Source organism: Pseudonaja textilis, chromosome 3, assembly GCF_049901715.1.
Source record: "Pseudonaja textilis isolate UNSWEBS1 chromosome 3, rPseTex1.2, whole genome shotgun sequence".
In the NCBI taxonomy this organism is placed as follows: domain Eukaryota; kingdom Metazoa; phylum Chordata; class Lepidosauria; order Squamata; family Elapidae; genus Pseudonaja; species Pseudonaja textilis.
The window spans coordinates 47535332-47554741 of NC_141992.1; the positions used below are offsets into that span (position 1 = coordinate 47535332).

The window sequence follows — 19410 nt, forward strand, 5'->3', positions numbered from 1 at the left end:
AACCCCCTTCCAACTGTTGTTATTTTGTTGTTATTCTGTTTTTTACTTTTATAAATATTGATTTCTTTTAGAAACTTTTCTCTGAACAAGTACCTTCTATAATTTTTGCAGGATTAGCAGATCACTGTCAATTATTGACAGCTAACCATGTATTTCAAACATTTTCTAATATTTCATTATACCATGGTGATAAGTGCACTATCAAAAATAACTAGTTTGTATCCTATTTAATGAAAAAAGTACATCCTAGAATGCTTTATTGTTGCCTAGCTTGAGGAAGAGATGTCAATGTCCATAATAGAATATCTTCTCATTTCTGTTTTTAACTGCAATTAAATTTATTCAGATTAAAAGCTAAAAATAAATATCTTTAGATTATCAATCATACTGATGATTACTTTGTCAAACATTGGCTTCTTTTTTAAAAAAAAATCAACAGTATTTGTTTTGAAAATCAAGAGCCAAATTCCTCTGTATTCCTCTACTCATCCTCAGATGTTATTGCTTCTGAACTAACTATAATATTGGAGGAAGCCTTCCAAACCAGAATTCAGCTTCAGTGCCATTCCATAAACAAGCCTAAGCATAAGAACTATATACCCGATGATGGTAGATGCTCTAAATATACATAAATTATATATTTAACATGCTTTTCATAACATTTATTTTCAATCTTGCGTTGGAATGGGGAAATGTTCTCATCATTTTGACCCCTTGTAGATGTCTTTGAATGTCTATTTCACTATCCGTCCTCTGATTTATTCTACACCTTCTGGATGTTGTTGACTATATCATTCCCATTCCATCAACTTTTTTTTCATGGTACAGAATAGAGAAAAGATCATCTGGTGTTCTACTTTTCATCTTTATTCTGCTACTATGTATATCAAAGGTTTAAAGGAAGAAAAGCCAAAGATATTCACTTTGGAACTGTCCTGTTAAATATCCACAGTACTTTTCTAACAAATGAGTAGTATGGATTCATTATTTAGAAATCAGATGTTGTGTGAGAACACGTGTCCCTAACCCTTCAAAACACTCAGAAATTTTATGAAACTATATTAAATATACAATTTATTGAAACATTTCAATATCATATTAGATCACTGTAACTGTTGTTTTGAAATTAGCAACACGTGAGCTGGCACTTAGTTTTTTTTTAAAAAAAAAAGATTAATGGAACAAATGATGGTTCAGCAGAATTTAAAAACTTAATACCTACTAATCTATTTAGGCCATCAGAAGGCCAAACACACTCACTGGCAGATTTCTGCTTTAAAAGATATGTAGGGAGATGGGAATACTCCATAGAGGAAAATATATTAGCCCACCTTCAAAGTCAGGATACGTAAACAAGATGCAGCCTCTTTCTCACAACTTACTCTGTACTTTGTCAGAGGTTTTCAAGTGTCTTTGAGCAGAGTATAGACAGAAAACAAATATTGTCAAATATAATTCACTATAAAGGATAGTCTTCGCAGCATTATTTAACTGCCTAAGATATAGGCTTACTTGTGCCTGCAGACATCTGGCAAATATCCTTGCTTTGAGAGAAAAAGGATCATAGTAACAGTTACAAATATCCCAAACACACTGAAACAAAACTTAGTTCAAAGCCAGATGATAAACATTGGCTTTACAGCATGGTTAGTCTGGACACTCCAGCAGAGAGGACATTTGTGTCAGAATTTTAGTTACCTGATTGATCATTCTGTCAAGCAAATACAGGAGAAAAACAATAGGTTTCTGAAGAGTTAATCTTTCTCCAGATGTTCTTATCAAAGGCTCCTAAGGAAGTCAAGAGCACCATAATTCTGTCCTAAGCTTACTGCTCGGGGTTATATTCTTATCCTCATTGTATTGAGCAAGAGAGAGGGTTATTTTGCACCATGTTGCCTTGTTTTTCACTTTGCAGTCTCTGCAGTCTCTGCCCCCACCCCCTTTCTTAAGGATTAAAGGGATCTGCATTTGAGGACATGGTTCTGAAGGAGGGGTGGACTTAGCCCAAGTTAAAAACTCATTATTGTATAAAGATTGGGGCTCTTCTGAATCTCGTTATAGGATGTTAGCACACTGGAGGTCTCTCAGTGTTCCCACAGCAACCGCTGTGGGAGTTCCCAGATGCTAGGCAACCCTCCCATGACCCTGACTGACCTTTCACCTCCCATGACCTTTGCCACAAAGTAAGTACATGCTATTGAATCTCAGGACATTTTTCAACTGGGCCCCACCATTGAAACTTAAGCTTTTTCTCCTAACACCATCAAATTTGCTAGAGAAAGCTGGGAAGTGATTCCTCTGTTCTTCTCATTCTCAGACAAGATCTGTTGAAGCCTTTCTGGAAATTGTATTTAATACTTTCCTCCTTGGAAAGAGATGAGAGTTGTTCTCCCCATTTCCTAAATGAGCAGAACAGAACTGTATGCATACAGTATGTTAAACCGGCTTTTAGATTGCAGGTATACTGACCCTTGTGATCCAAGTGGGCCTATAAATAGACATCTCACAATTACTTTGAAAGTGAACACAATCCAAACGAACAAGACACGTCACAGCTTATTGTTGGAGCTATATTTCCAGACCTGGGTTGCTTACAATCAAGGCTCCTGACCTCTGGTTTTTCAGAATGTAAGGAAGAAGTCCTAAAACATATTTTCTATTTTTTTAGAAAACACTTAAATGAGCCAGTGTAAGGAGCACAACTGGGCCCACAGTTCTCCAACCAAAACACAACCCTTGATCTAGGTTGCGGTTGCAAAACACATGTAATTATTTCTTTAACAATGTGCTTAGGAGCCCAACTAAATCTCTACTGAGATTTGAGAATTCAGTACTTTAGTTTCAGCTTCCACAAGCAATTCGTGAAGGATCAATTTAAATCTATTTGCTAGTGCATATTGTTGAAAAGCTTTACTGTGTACCAGGATTACTTATAGAAGCTTTATATATAACATTTTTATTGCATAAGAAACTTGTTCGTGCAGCACTACTATTTCAGATTCAAATATCAGTCTCTATGATCTATAGGTACCTGGATAGTAAATGTGGGAAGAAGCATTTTAAAACTTTCCTTAGCACTACTACATATGTTTTGGTAGCTTATCTGGGTAAGCGATAATATCTAAAAAGGACGATCTATGCAAAGCTTCAGAATGTGCAGGAGTAAGAATGTGGCATCTATATATGAGTCATTCAAGCAAACACGTCTGCAAAGGGAAAGCAGGGGAGATATTTGCTGAAACCACACAATCCTGGAAACAGACACGACTGCTTTAATGAGTCACAGACAAGAACTGTATTCATGCTCCCATGTGTTCCAAAGCATCTCTTTCAAAGGTAGTCAGGGCCTAATCTATTCTAGCAACAAGACATATCTACATAAGAACATTATCATTATACAAATTGTTACTATACAACTGTTCCTGTTATTATACAAATGTACTATTATTTATAAAAGTACTTTCAATTACAAGTTGCTCTATAATGAATAAACACAAACACAGGTCTTGACTATAGACTCCTAATAAAATGCAGAACATAAAAAGACTGTTTCTGCTTTTTTAACAGCTGCACACAATATTTAATGTTTTCTTAGAGACCATCCTACATTAAATTGGAAAGGGCAAGGTGGCTAGAGAAAGACAGTTAAAAAAAAAAGATGTGAAACTAAGAGACATGTCATAAACAGCAGGAATATGAGGTTGAAAAGTCTGATAAAATGACAAGTATTCAGAAGATACAGAAAACTAACTAGACTTATGAGGCAGAAGTACAGAAATCCAGTGGGAAGTAACCACAGAGGGAAGGAGGGAGGGAGAGGGAGAGGGAAAGAGAGAGGGAGAGAGAGAGACTGTCTGTGTGTGTTGTGATTCTGGGTTCAAATATTTCCCCCAAAATACCAAGTAGCCGTGTTCTTTGTCAGTCTGAGGCCACAGATTTAGCAACAGAGGTGGTTAAATCATATATTACTGACTTTGCTTTCCTCTTTGAGTTCTTAATTCATAAATGAAATAGCCCAAACTTCCTGATTTATCTGCATGGAATTTCAAGGTCTTTACTTACCCATCCCAGATTTTTTAAAAAACCCACTCTGAATTAGGATTCAGCAACTCCCTTCTTCTTCTCCTTACATCTCTCTTCCTTTTTTCTAACATCAGGACCATACACTGGCTACAGGTCACCCAGTCTCCTTGCTCCTTTCATCTCTGTTTAAACAAGCTCTTCAGTTCTGCCCGTTGCATGGAAACAGACACTCTGTCTTGTTCAAAAGTGACGTGTGCTCTCTTGCCAATGCTGTTTGTTTCAGTCTAAACTCCTGTCAGATGCCTGACTTCTGACTCTCTCTGTTTATCTCTCTCTCTTTCTGTCACCTCATTACTCCGTAGCCCAGCTCACGTTTCCAGACCTTGTTTACCATAAGCTCAGGAGTTGGGCACTCTGTCTGCCTGGGAAGAGGTGGAGAGAACATGTTATACCTGTACAACAGCTGGAATAATCACAACAAAATTCTTTTCTATATTATCTAAAAGGTTCTTTAAACTCCCATGTTTGGAATAGGCATCTTCACAATATCTTTCACAATTATCAAGTGATTTCAGCCTGCAGATTATTTATGTATTGATACAAAAAGCACAAATTACCAAAATCATCTTTCAGACCATGAAGCAATCTAAAAGCTAGAGATTAACTAACTTCATTCATTGCCTCTGCATTCAGGGCTCCTCTACACTGCTTCCTCAAACATGAGGATAAGAGCAGTAATGCATATTGTCATCCTTAGCTTGCCCTCTTTCTCACCACAACTCACTGCTGAAGCAACCTATACCTGCTTTCTCTTGTCTGCATCAAAAGTGATATTTTTCGACTTCTGCTTTCACAAGCAGTGCTCAGTGATCCACCCACTGCCCAAACTTTTATTAGCAGCAAATGTCTCCACTCTGTTTGGCTCCTATGCATTGTGGAGCAAATGCCTTCAGGCCCTGGCATCTGTCCTGGGCTGCCAGACTGCATGCCCTTTTCTAAGCACACAATCTCACAAATGACGGCTGAATCCTTCTAGCCCAAGTGAAGAATAGTAAAATTGTGATTGTTTCTTTCCTTTAAAAAAAAAAGACTAGTTCACTACCATACAAAAAGGAAGGTGCCACAAAGTTAATGAAGGGGGTCTTAAACAAAACACCTAGCAGTGGAAACCACATATTTAAAGACTTATCCACATGGTGAATGGTGCTTGATTTTCCAGACCAGGTGAGAGGGGTAAAGAAGCAGGGGGATCCACCAATAAGGGGCCATGGCAACCACCATCTGGACAGGACACCTAGCCAGTATCATTGCTAAAGCTGATGAGTCTGAACTCCGGACAGCAATTTCATAAACTGGCTTAATTTCCAGTTGGCCTTAACACAAACAAACAGCTTAAAGCTGCCATTCAGAGGTGCTTTTATTGTGGCTTGAGCAAATCACTTTATCTCCTTACAGGAAGATAGTTGGTGTACATCTCTCACAGGTTGTGTAATTGTTTAGTCCCAAATGTTCAATTATTTTGCAAAAATATATTACCACTTGCAAGGAATTTGAGAATTCCTCTAACAAAATGACAGAATGCATTACTGAATGCTCATCTGCAAAACCAATTTAGTTCAATAAAAGGGGTGTTGGTCTTACCTAAGACACTCCTCAGAGGGTGGAGATAGGATCCAGTAGCTTGGGTTCATTCTGGTCTGCTAGCTCTTTTGACTGAATAGTTTAAACTGAGGACACACCCCCTGCACTCCTATGGTCCCCAGTTTTCTATGAAGTTGCAGTGATGCCAGTAGTTAATCACTGATAACTGTCCTTTCCACACTCGCACTCCGGACCAGACAGTTGACAGGGTGGGCCTGGATCCTATCTCCACCCTCTGAGAAGTGGGGTCTCAGGTAAGACCAACACTTCTTCTCCAGAATGGCGTGGATAGGATCAAGTAGCTTGGGACATACCAAAGCTAATAATCTATGGGCGGGTCTCCGTCTGGTCCCAAGTTGGTTGTGTCGGGAGTACAGGACCCGTCTACCAAAGGCAGCTTCTGCCAAGACAAAGGTGTCGAGCCTATAGTGGCAAATAAAATGCGTAGGTGTGGACCAGGTTGCCACTTGACAGATCTCCTCCACCGAGGCCTGTGTGGCCCAAGCCGTAGTTGCTGCAGTGCTTTACGTGGAGTGCGCTGTTATACCTTTAGGTCTTTCTAGCCCTGTTCCTCATACACCTTGGTGATGCAAACTCTAATCCATCTGCCAATGGTGGATGGCATAATTTTCTGGCCCATAGAAGTCATCTGGAATGACATGAACATGGCCTCCGTCTTCCTAAAGCTCCGGTCCGCTTGATATATATACGGAGGGCCCACCTTACATCCAGAGTGTGCCAGATCTTCTCCCGGGCAAGAGATGGTGCCAGGCAGAAGTCTGGCAGGATCAACTCTTGAGCTTGTTGAAAATAGGAGTTGACCTTAGGGATGAAGGCCAGGTCCAACCCTAACCCTGCCCTGAGCTACCTGGTCTTGACAATGTGCCCCCCAGCCCAGAAGGCTGGCATCTGTTGTTATTGTCAGCCGATACTACTCTCTGAATAGAGACCTCCTGGAAACCACCAAGGACATCCACCACAGAAGAGATATTAAGACTTTCAAGGGGATTCAAACACTTGCCAGAGAATTGCTCCATCCTGCTCTCTGATATGGGAGCAGAAATCATTGCAAGGCTCTTGCATGCAGGTGCGCCCAAGGGACTATGGCGATGCAAGAAATCAACATGCCCAAGGGTTGAGAGAGCAATTTCAAGGGAGCAACTCTGTCCTTTCGGATCTTTGCTGCCAAGGCCTTGATGTCCTTAAGACAGTCCAGTGAGAGGTATACCATGCCCTCTGAGGAGTCTATAATTGCAGTATATGGTGCAGTATATGAGTTGACGGTGTCAGATGACTCTTGTTGAAGTTGATAGCAAAACTGTGGGTTCTTAGCACCTGTACAGTGATTTGCAGATGCTCCTTGGCTCAACAGAGGGATGCTGACTGCACCAAGATGTCATCCAGGTAACATTGTATCTGGACTGGTATGATTCTAAAATGGGCAAACAGTGCAGCCAGGATCTTGGTAAAGGTTCTGGGCACGGATGGCAGTCCAAATGGCAGTGCTCGGTATTGCAGATGCTTGCAGGAACTGATGATAGTTTGGGTGAATAGGGACATGTAAGTATGCCTCCGTGAGGTCGATGGATGTTAAATAATCCCTCTCTCTGACACTCTCTAAGATGGATTGCAGGGTGTGCATTTTGAATCTGCAATAGACTAAATAGCGATTCAGGCTTCTGAGAGATTGAGAATGACTCTCCAACCCCTTGAGCTCTTTGGGATGATGAATAGAATTGAATACAATCCGTGCCCCTCTTATCCCTTTGGAACTGCCTCTATGGTCCATATTGTTAATAGATGTTGAATAGCCTCCTCCATCAATATTGTTCTGACCCAAGCCTTGTTTGGGTTAGACAAACAAACACAAAGTTTGTATAAAAACAAACCTTTTTAATGTGTTGCTGTGAATTCTGTTCATTCACAGCCAAGAGTCATTCAAAACTAATTGTCCCAGATAAGAGCCAGCCCTTTCAAGGTGGCGAAAGACTGCCAAGAAAGACTAATTGCAGATAAATATCCAACGCCAGAAGTTTCCAAAAACAAACCGGAGAACAAGAACTCTGAGCATAAAAAACATCTTTGCTTCCTGCAAAGAAGCCAACTCTGAAGGCTGGCTTTTATCTCTTATGGGAGGGGCCATCACCTTCCAACTTGATTCTTGAGTCACCCGTCCTGCTTCAGCTACTCTTTCCTTCAAGCAGCCCTGCACACACGTGCACTGAGCACAGGCTCCCCGAGTCCCTCTTCGTCACTGCTACCAGACTCCACAACCCCCAAAGGCAGCACTCCACTCTCCGCTAGTCCTGGCCCCATCCCTGCATCACGCGCAGGCCCCTCGTCCAAGTCCTCACTGTCAGAGACCACATCCGGCTGCACCTGCTGCTGGTGAATCACAACTAATATTCGCTTGGCAGCATCCTTTGACACGGGACACCGGATGAAGAATCTCGGGGTGATGGATCGCAACTCTAGACAGGCCATATCTTGTCATGCTTCACACCCACGTGTCCATTGTGGTCTGCTCCCATTGGTCTGTGAAAAGTTGTAGTCGAACACCAATGGGAGCTTCGGTGACATAGTCATCTGGACCGACGAAATGACCAGTGGCCTACCCCTCAAAAGGGCTGCTTACTGTGGGTCTGGGCTTGTTTTTGTCTCCAAAGCCCTGGGCTAACTGGAAGTCTTGCCTTTGCCCAAATGGATCCTGAGTCTGTTGAAAGCTCAGCCTATAGTACGGCCCCCGAAAGGACTGACGAAAGGATAGCACAAATCTATTATAGCCCCTTTTGGAAATGGAAGGAAGAATCCTTCACCTGTCTCTGGGCTGCACAAGCACTGGTTCCAAGGAATCCGCAAATAGCTTGCCTTATATGTAGTGGAGGCAAACTTCCATCTGTGCTTGGTGTTTGCCTGCCAATGCTTGAGCCATAGAAAATGATGATCTGTCACTGCTAATGCTATGGCCTGAGAGGCAAATTTGGCCGAATTAAGTATGGCATCAGCTGTGTGCTCTGCCGCTGCAATCACCTTGTTAAAATCCTGGTGAGTTCTGATGTCACTGGCAGGTACCCGCTCTTGCATCTGGCAAAGCCAAATTTGCAACGCTCTGGTGAAAAAAGATTCAGCAGTAGCTGTCTTTACGCCCATGCTGTTGCCTGGTGCACTTTGCACAGTGTCAGTTCAGACTTTTTATCGTCAGCTATCAGGACGTTATTGGCATCGTTAAGCATTGCCAATGACGATGCGAATGCCAACACCGGTTCATTCATCTCTGGTAACCGGAGAGTATCTGCCAGAGGTGATGCCACACTAAAATAGCTGTCAAATGAAATGGCATTTGAGTAAACATCCGGCGAGTGCAGTTGTCGTTGGACCATGTTGCAAAAGAGCTTTGGTGATGGAATTAAATCTGCCTCCTCGGTCAGTCCTGCTAATAAAAAATCACTGGGCTTGAAAAGGACTTGAACAAATGAGTCCTAAAAAGCCCTTTAAAAACAGGCCTGTCAGTGCCCTCGTCATCAGAGAGATCCTGCTCAATCTCTCTCTCCTCTACTGAGCTCTCCTGTTCAGAGGAGGCCAGTGAGTGGGAATCCTTGAACTCAGAATATGCAACCTGAGTGTGGTTAGAAACAACCTGACAGCGGGCAAGGGAAGGCTCCAACAATGGCAGTGCAGGCTGACAGGACTGCTTAAAGCCAACTGCATAGCCCTATTGGACTGCCTTCGAGATCCATTTAAAGGAACTCTAATCCTGACACTATTCCTCTGAAAAAAAGGTTCAGTCTTGCCCTGAGGCAGATCTCTGTAAATCCAGAAAGGACCCGGACTCAGTCACCCTGTTAGCGATTATGTCCTGCCACTCTATGTAACCAGCCACACCAAGGAAAATTAAATGCCTCTTTAAATATAAAAAAACTTTCGCGGTTTGCATTTTTGGAAACTGCAGTCCTGATGCCTCAGTTGTGGCCAGAACTGAAGAGCAGAGCCTCCTGGTCAAAAAGCTCCCCTGGGACTGCTCTCCTTAAGAGGCAAGTAGCCCAGAGAGCCTTCTTCAAGCTGGTGCGGTTTAAAATAGCGCTCCCACCAAAACCGTGCTTCAATGGTGGCTAGCGGAACACCTCACAGCTGATCTTCAGCTGCCCATTCCAGATCTGTCAGGAGCTCCGAGTGAGGCTCCTTGAAGGCAGGCGGCTCCGTTAAGCTACAAATCGTGGCATCACTGGCTGCACTCCCTCCTGGGGCAGGCAGCCAGGCAGGCACTGCCACTCTCATTTCCTGTCAGTTTCCGATCTGCAAATTGGCTTGAAAAACCAAACACTGCGAAGAGCAGCTTTCAAGCTCTGTGAGTGGGATAGGAAGCATTGTTTCAACTAATATGCTTTACGATAAAGTTATGCTTGCCTCATGTTGCATACTGTAGACTAAATCTATCTCACTTTGCCCAAAGCATCTCTTTGCAAGAATAGTAAATCAACATATTCCACAATCAACTCATCAGATATATGGGATGTACAGGTGGCTTATGCAATTGTGGATAGCTTCTACAAAATATTTTTGATATTGGAAACATGGATTATCTAGTGATCAGTCTCGTGAAGGCAGTGGAGTGGTGGCCCAGTACACCTGTGTTTATGGAAAATCCACCTTTCTGTCACTAGAAAAATAAAGAAAATTCAAGAGTAGACACAGGACTGATTTGAACCTCAAGAATTGTGGTTTTTATTGTTACCAAAGTACAAACATGTATTAGTATTTTTAATACAGGGGGGGTCTACAGGTTGCTCAGCTAAATATGTGACTAAGGAAAGAGCCTCCCCATTGGTTAGACAGTTGGATGAGACTATGAAGCCAGAAACACATAATGTTGTGTATGCAAATTATCATGTCATGTGAAAGCAAATGTACTGTATGAGTGGACCCACTATAATTTCAAATGGCTAAGAGTGTTATAGCATACTCTGCTCAGCAATCAGGTGAATGTTTCTCTTCCATAAACATCAAGGGTTTAGGATGCCTGTAAAGTCTTTGTTCAGACTATCTTCTTCAGCTGAAAGAAAGGGTTAGAATATTTTCATAGCTGCCAGCATTTTAACTTGCACATGCAACTATCCATGCTGTAACAGCAAATTAAGATGGAATAAATGATTTTTTCTAATTTTAGAAGGCAGATGGAAGCAAATGAATGATGCTAGCATTGGTGATCATCTGTCAACACATTGATATACAGCTTGTCAAGGTATTACTATTTGTTGCCCTCTTGAGTCATAGCAACACTTTCACCCCAAGACCATCAGTTCAACATAGTGCACACAGTATAGTTGTGAGTTCTACGTTCCATTCAGATGTTGTGTCCTGCCATCCTTCATGCAACATGAAATATTTCTGAAACATCATTTCTATTGTTTTGCATTTTCATAGGGTATATGATTTTTTGGGACAGGTTCATAGGGTATATGATTTTTTGGGACACTTATTGTGCAGTGTACTTTCCAAGAAATTGATACATTTAAGCTTATGGTTGCAAATAACTACCCACCGAGTACTAGAAAACAGCCACAATTTGAGCACCTTATCCACCTTAATGTAATTCATCTCTCAAAATTCTCAACATTAGCCATGCTGGCTAGATTATTCTAGAAGTGAAGTTCCTACTTATCAAATGTACCAGGTTGGCAAAGACCAAGTTAAATGAAACTGTCATCAGTGAATGTGATAATGAGCTTCATATACACAACTCATGATGTATTGACATTGTATCGCTCCAAATTAAGCCAAGTTAAATTACATTTAGTCCTACACTAGAACATTTTAAATTTTCCTCATTAGCTATTTGTCCTCAGAGAAATCATTCAGAACAAATTTTCTTTCATCTTGTAGCACCCTGGACCATCTTATGGCATGGAGGTTATTAGACATTGCATTTTGCATTGGCCCAATACCTGAAGGAAAACTAGTATTTCCCTTACTGTCTTCTTTATAGTCCATATAAAGTCTGTCTTCTTTATAGTCCTTTCCTTTCTCCTCTTGAGAATTAGGGCTCAACAGGAAAAAGCATTGAAAAAGCATTGAGGTAAACTGCATTGGGGTCTAAAGCACAAGGAAGAGACAGAAGCTGTCAGACAGGAACAAGCTGATGGCTAGGTTACCCTTTTAAGCAGGGGCAGACATGGGATACTTCTCGAGAAGGTGTAAATCCTTCATGAAGTACCTAATTGTGCAAAACTCTATAGATGGGGACATTTATTACTGACCCCAGCTGCTGCTCAGCTTGTTTCCTGAAGCATGAAGATTGATGGCACCAATGATTCTCATCTGAGCTATTGTCACTGCAGATGCCATCTGTGTTCTAAACTTCCTCTGCCTTTAAGTACTGTCTCACACTGGTGAGTTCTACAGGTTAATTATATATAGCATCAGGGAATGCATTTAAGTGAAGGCAAACATTATTTGGGATAATGATTCCAAGTGTGCATGTGTGGGTGCACACATGCACATGCCTATAGCCTCCTTTTACAGTTAAAATACATAAGGTTCAGCCAATCTCATTGTACACATGTTGTACTTTGACAATAAAGGTGATGATAATGATAATGATAATGATAATGATGATGATAATAATAATAATAATAATAATAATAATAATAATAATAATAATAATAATAATAATAAATGAAAGGATAGATTTAAGAGGCTATCTTTGCTAGATTTTCCTTTTCTGATAAAAGTAAAGGACATTAAATAATGTTCATTTCTTCTTTCTTCTATCTCTTCTATCACTTCATTCTATATTGGAAGCAATGATAATGTATACCCCATGTATAGTTTTATAACCCCCGGATTGCTAAAAATCGCAAAGCATTTAAAAAAAAAAAACATACAAATTTTCAACAGGCCAAATTTTCACATTATTCCTTTTAAAAATGCATCAAACTTCTATATTGTTTAGTGCACCTATTTCATATCTTAATCCTTTCTCCAAAGGGAAGATACATATGCTGAGCGTTTTTTCCCCTACACAATGGAAACAATACTGTGATCCTTGCATGTTAAGGGGAAAAAGTTAAACTGTGGTTAATATTGGCCATAGTGATAGCAATAATAAATGCAATACTTCTAATACCAGAAAGGAGTAGGGAACATTACATAAATTGCAACAATCTTGTCCAAATGTATCTTGTTCAGTCTGATCCTACCACAATAGTCTATCTACAGGATTTTAAGATAGGCTTTCTACAGAACTCATTAGTCAAGGAACTTGAGACTATGGGGTCTAGGAGAAGAGCCTTTTCTGCTATGGCCCCGCCTTCTGGAACATCTTGCCACCAGAGGTGAGAGCTGCCACAACCATTTTGGCCACCTAGAAGAGCCTTAAAATCTTGGCCTTGATGGTTGACTTGGGGCCTCAATGGGGAAGCATTATGCTGGAGGTGGTTGGTAGAATGATAAGACAAGGGGCAACTATTGTATTGATCATGCTCTTAATTTTTAGTCTTTATTTGTTAATTTCAATACTTTTATATTTATGATTTTAGGGCACTGTAAGCCACCTAGAGTTGCTTTGGAAAATGAGATGGGTGGCATATAAATTAAATAAAAAAGTATCTGCCTAATAAGATACAGTGATTGATACTAAGTATGCTGTAGAAGAGGAAGAGAAGCAAACATTTAAATGCTTACTTTGAACAGGTAAACAAATCATCTTATAAATAGAATGGGCATTTAAAGTTAATGCAATTGCTTATATTTGTAAAAATACATAATTCATAAATGAAAAGAAATTTGGAGAGAATTGTATCCACTTGGCTAGTTCATATGGAATCCAAAAATCCAATGACTAACTAATTGAATGTATCATAAGCACCTCTTCAAAATAATTGCCTCACAGATCTTTGTGTAACCCTATACAAGTAAGTGTAATAAATATATAAACATAGAATCTGTTGCCTCTGAATGGTACATAGTGAGTCTGAACATCTTTTCCATGTACAACATCAAGTCAAACCACATCATATTATAAGCTCTTGTTTGGAAATATCTGGCAATTTCCATATTGATTGGGAGAGGCATTGGGTAAACATGACATAATTTTTCTTCTGTGAGTTTTAATGGCCCAACCAATCAGCACCCATCTCAGTAAAGGACTTTCTGCTCATTGAGCACTGCAGTACTTAGACCCCTCGTGAAATAGAGCCTACAAAGTAATTAATTGGATTATAGTGCTGAGATTCTAGGCATTATGAAAGACAGACTTACTAAGGCCACAAGCACATACACATCAGTGACAGGAGGGGGAAGTGCATCTCTATCATTCTGCAGGACAATTCCAAAAGGCAGGACAGCACATAATTTCCTTTCAGATCAGGAAAACAGAGGCTTGACTGAATAAGAAACAGTTGTAATGTAATGTACATTACATTGCACATTACACTGTAATCTAATGTAAAGGTAATGGATTTACAGTGTTAGCTATTAAAGCATCATAGAAATTTTTTATAGCTCTGACACTAATATTTATGGCTCAGGGAGGCAATCTCCAACATGGTTGGACTCATTGCCTTATTTAGTAAATGAGGAAGAACATATTATGTTTTCTAAAACTTATTTTAGAAATGACTAGCCCTGATGATGTTACCTAGTTTGGATAATGAAATGTCTGCAAGAAAACAGCCAAGTTCAGAGAGCGCCAGGGACCCTTCACTTATTTTAGAGCTAACTAGCATGTATTTATATATGCATACATAGTAAGACACATCTGTGCAGTTACTGTGCAAATACTATATCCACATGTATCTAAGCAAATACCTAAATGTCAAAAAACAAATGCACACAGAAAAATCCTTGCAGTTTTTATACTTTTCTTTTATATGCAATAAATGTAGCACATCTGTACGCACTTCTTTATTTAAAAGAACATATCCAAAATATTACAGGCTGAAATCCAAGCATATTGCATTGTTGATTTTTAAAAATCCTTTCTCACCCCTATGGGGAGTGTGTGCTTTCTCAATCTCAGGTCTTCTACCAAAGGCCTAGGATTTTGAGAGTTCTGTTCAGTATCTTACACTACTCCTAACACTGGCCTATCATTCACTGTTCAAGACATTCTCCTAATGCTAAGTGACCTCCTGAGTCTTGAATGCCATGAAAGAAGCAGCTGATGCCAATATACAAGTACTATAGCATATGCAGGTAATAATCCTTGATGAAATGGTATTACCGCTAAAATAGCAGCAGAGAATTGGAAACATTTAGACAATCAAACTCTGCACAGAACAAAAATTCAAATTACATCCTTGTTCGATTATTGCCCTTTCCAGCAAATATATCTTATCACCTTTAATAATTGGTTCTACTATAAAATTGTTATTATTATTACTGGAAAGTTTTTCCTAGTATTCAATCAGAAGCTGCTTCCTGTAATCAAATGACCATTATTCTATATCTTGAATACAGACAGAATAAAAAAGATTTTCTTGTATGTGACAACCCTTCAAGTATACGAAAGAATGCTATCATAGCCTCCTTTTGTCATCTTTCTCAAAACTAAACATTCCCAACTCTTTATCAGAACTGGACAACCTACTCAAGGTGGAATCTGATTAATTTAGAATATAGTGGAACAATTGGGTTTTGTTTTTTTTTTGGCAGCAATTCCACTCTGCTCATTCAAATAAAAACAGGCTATATATTGAGTCAGAGAATAAATAATTCCAATACGTGTTTCATATACATTACCAACAAATCAGTTCTTTTATATCCTATAACTGTGGATGGTATTATGTTTTTAATGTGAAAAGCTTTCAATTCCTCTTGGACAATAGGGAGTTCATTACACTAAAAAAATCAAGATCATTTTGAGTCATTTGTCATTTAAACCAGAGTTCTCCAATCTTTTCAGTTTTGCAGGCTGGTGGGTGTCGGGGGAGGGGAGGGGATGGTTCTGTGCAAATGGAACACGCACGGACGAACTCACCAGCTGCTTGCAAGAGTGGGGATGCACGCATGCGTGTGAGCACACACGCACCTACCAGTTCCACGGCTAAGTTCTGAAAGGCTCATGGCCCGGCAGTGGACTGAAGCCCAGGGGTTAGGACCCCTCTTTTAAACTACTTATCCAGTTCTGTATTACCTGAAAATTTGATAAGCAATTCCTCCCCTTATTTATCCAATTTATTAATAAGAATGCTAAAGTGAATCAGTCCCAAGTATTGAACTCTGCAACTTCAGTCCAATTTATTGAGAAACTAGTTTTCAAGCCAACTTCAGAGTCAGCTAATAGAAGAATTAACTGGATGACATGTTTAAGTGCATTTCTATATATAGACACTAATTATCTCACTAAGCTATAAGTTATGTATATATTTGAAAATTTTGACAACTATTTTCCTGATTGATTATATTCTTCCTATGATAGATAAGATGAAGTTGTGTTTGGTAGGTAGAACACTTTGTTTGGGAACCCTACTCATTTTGAATGCCTAATAAACAATGTAGCAAGTATATACTACTTCACAAACACTTCTAGAATCACTGGGACTGTCATTTTCAAATGGGCAGGCAAAGCAAAATTAACAGAAGAGTCAGCATACAAAACAACTGATACACAGCAATATTACAACCATATATAATTGTGTAATGCAGAACTACACTGGCAGGCATTCAGTGTCAAGTGCTATTAGAGTTGGCTTGGAGAGAAGGTAAATGGATGGATAGATGTATGGACAAACAACAAGCTGTCTTCAAGAATTCCAATAAGAAACAATAAATGCAAATGATACTTGGTCTATCTTTATATAGTTGATAGAGCTGCAGGATAACAGAACTTTAACAATATCTCCCCAACTGTGCTAAAAAATATTCCACACTATTAAAATTAGCCACTGGAATGGCAAATTCTTCTTTATATTTATGATGTCCTAGGAACACACGTGAATATGTTATAATATATTTATTGTTTGTGATGCCATGAGTGACTGCTAATAAACAGAGTTTTTTTTAAGTGCAAGATATTCAAATAATCTTTAAATCCTTTGAAGGATTTTGCTTGGACCTTGTCCAGCTGCAACTACACCAAATGACACAACTGTTGCACTACAACATTTTCGTTGCAAGCAGAAGTTGCTTACTGTATTGCTCTAAATGGTTGAGATGACAGGTAGCATTTTCTATTGGTGGAATCTTCACTTATTTGGCAATCTTCTTTTGGGGCAGCCTTCGCTTTCATTTTTATACAAATGGTAAATTGAGCAAGTAAGAAATTGGAGAAATTGGAGGGAGATAGGTGGTCAAGATTTATGTTATGTATGAATGTATGCAGGCATGTATATACGTATGTGTGTGTGTATAATATATAAAATAAAAATAAAAATGATAACTTTACCACTCCAGACATTTTATTTTAAAAAGCAGTTTAAGGATAGACAATATGGCATTTACAAATGAAGTGCCATCAACTCTATACATTACCAATCCAGACATTTTATTTTAAAAAGCAGTTTAAGGATAGACAATATGGCATTTACAAATGAAGTGCCATCAACTCTATACTTAATAAGTGTTCAAAATAAGGCAATTAAATGTTCATGAACTTTATACAGTAACTGCCTCTGTATTTATAGAGCTATCTAAAAGTAAGTGAAGAAATATAAGAGTTGGATGGTGGAGGGAACACAAATATCAGATTATGCACTGAACAGGGTTTAGATGTACAATATTTTTATATGCATGTTTTCTTGATGTGTTACATTACATTAGATCTGTTAGGATACGCTATTATTAACGTAGTTATTATCACTGCCTTTTAAAACATGAAGCACCATTTCAGATTAATGTTTGCTCATATCTTCACCTATGAAATAATCATTCGAATATGTACTAATGAATGCTTAATAAGCTGTTGACTATAATAGCTGAAATGAAAGGAACTTTAGGCTTTACAAAACTTATTAAACAAAACTGAAGAAGCACAACAGCTAACAGTTGAACAATAGTTTTAATGTAACCAAGCATAGAGATACGGAGCATAAACATATAACTAAACTCACAACTGCTTTTATAAATTAAAAATGAGGGAAGTATTAGCATATTTCTAGAGTGTTTATTGCCATTTTGAATTCCCTTTTTATTTTGTCACCAAAGTAGTATTTCTAAGGATGCCAACATATGGCTTCTGAACTATACAGGGGAACAACTTAAGGAACAATCATGCACCAGGATTGTACCTTAAATCCTAAAATTTTAGCAAGATTTATTAGTAAGCAGATGCAATGAAATAGCCCCCATGGATGAATGTTTCTGTTAAAAATATCAGACACATCAACAAAGAAGTGCCATGAGAATTCGATTCTTCTCACCCAGGACTTAAGAGTAACATGTTTATGAATGTAAGAAAACAAATATAATGTAGGACCTACCATATTCAGGTTCTTCACCTGATTTATAACTTTCTATTTCCATTTCCATTATCTGCAATATTCCTAAAGTTAAGATCTACTTAACTGAAGAGAAATGAGCAAGGGAAATGAAAAAAAATGAAAAGAAATAAAATGAAAACATCAAGTCCACAATACCTGCTGTTGCTGAAAGTGGAGGAGCTCTACTGGGCTCATTTCTCCATTAGTTTCTCCACTGGCTCCTCCCTCTCTTCCACATCCTCCTCCTCCACCGCCACCACCTCCTCCTCCTCCTCCATCAGTTGGATTGTTTAGGCTGCTGACACCATTTTGACCGGAGGGAGTAGAACGTATTGTCTCTGAGGCTGATTCAACCATCATGACTTGCTAGCAGCACCTTTATAAAGAAAGAAATAACAAGATATTTGAGCAAAGATATGAACTGCAGGTTCTAAATTATGACTGAGGATAGCATTCTAATAAGTGATGTTTCATTCCTTTATTTTCTTTGCAAAGGAGATGTGTAGTTGTATTTCAAAAAATAAGATTTATACACTATTTTTGAATTTAAAATATAGTTTTTTGACCCATTTGCTAATAAAACCATTACCAATCAAATACATCACTTTAGCTATTTTTCCCTTTCTTAATAGTGTTGCTATGAGAAAGGGAAATTCAGGATGTTACAGAAGACAATGATGTCAAGAAGATCTAGACAACTCGCCACAGTCAACTCACTATGACCAATTCATCATGGCTAATTCAGTGAATCCAACCTGTCACAGTCAATTCGCCATGGCCAACTCGCTGTGGGACAACTCACCATGGCCAACTCACTGCAGGACAACTTGCCACAGGATGAGAGTTACAGTAATATCAAAGAAATAATGGAATAGAATTGTTAAACAAAGGATGCAAAATGTGGGACAAAATGAAGTGTTAATGACAAAAATTAAAAATATTTTTAATTATTTTAAATGATTAAATAAAATTGTGGAATTGTCCCACAGGGAGTTGCCCTATGATGAGTTGGCTGTGGCAAGTTGTCCCACAGTATGTTGGTTGCAAAGAGTTGGCTGTGGTGAGTTAAGCATGGCAAGTTGTCCCATTCCGATGTCAAGAAATCTCTCGTATAAAATTCTTTGACAGACATATAGCAAATTGTAAAACAAACATGTAAGTGTGAATTGATGATGCTATCAGTTTAATCATAATATTAATCCAGCTCTCCAGTCATTACAAAAATTGGTTGAAGAAATGACAATTTCACCCAAAATCAAAAAGTTGCTTCAAAAAATATTTGAAGAAAACTGCTCCTTTTCTGTAGTGCTAGTTAACAAATGCCCGAGCA

General features: G+C 38.9%; 1 protein-coding gene across 12 annotated transcripts in view; it reads right to left on the reverse strand.

Moving 5' to 3' along the window:
- FOXP4 (forkhead box P4) overlaps nucleotides 1-19410 on the reverse strand; it is a 166773-nt gene that overhangs the window by 94184 nt on the left and 53179 nt on the right. For all 12 annotated transcript variants that reach the window (XM_026719940.2, XM_026719942.2, XM_026719945.2 and 9 more), the window contains exon 2: nucleotides 18237-18456. In XM_026719940.2, the coding sequence (XP_026575725.1) occupies nucleotides 18237-18440 (204 nt within the window). In that variant the 5' untranslated portion in view covers nucleotides 18441-18456. The remainder of the gene's footprint in view (nucleotides 1-18236; nucleotides 18457-19410) is intronic.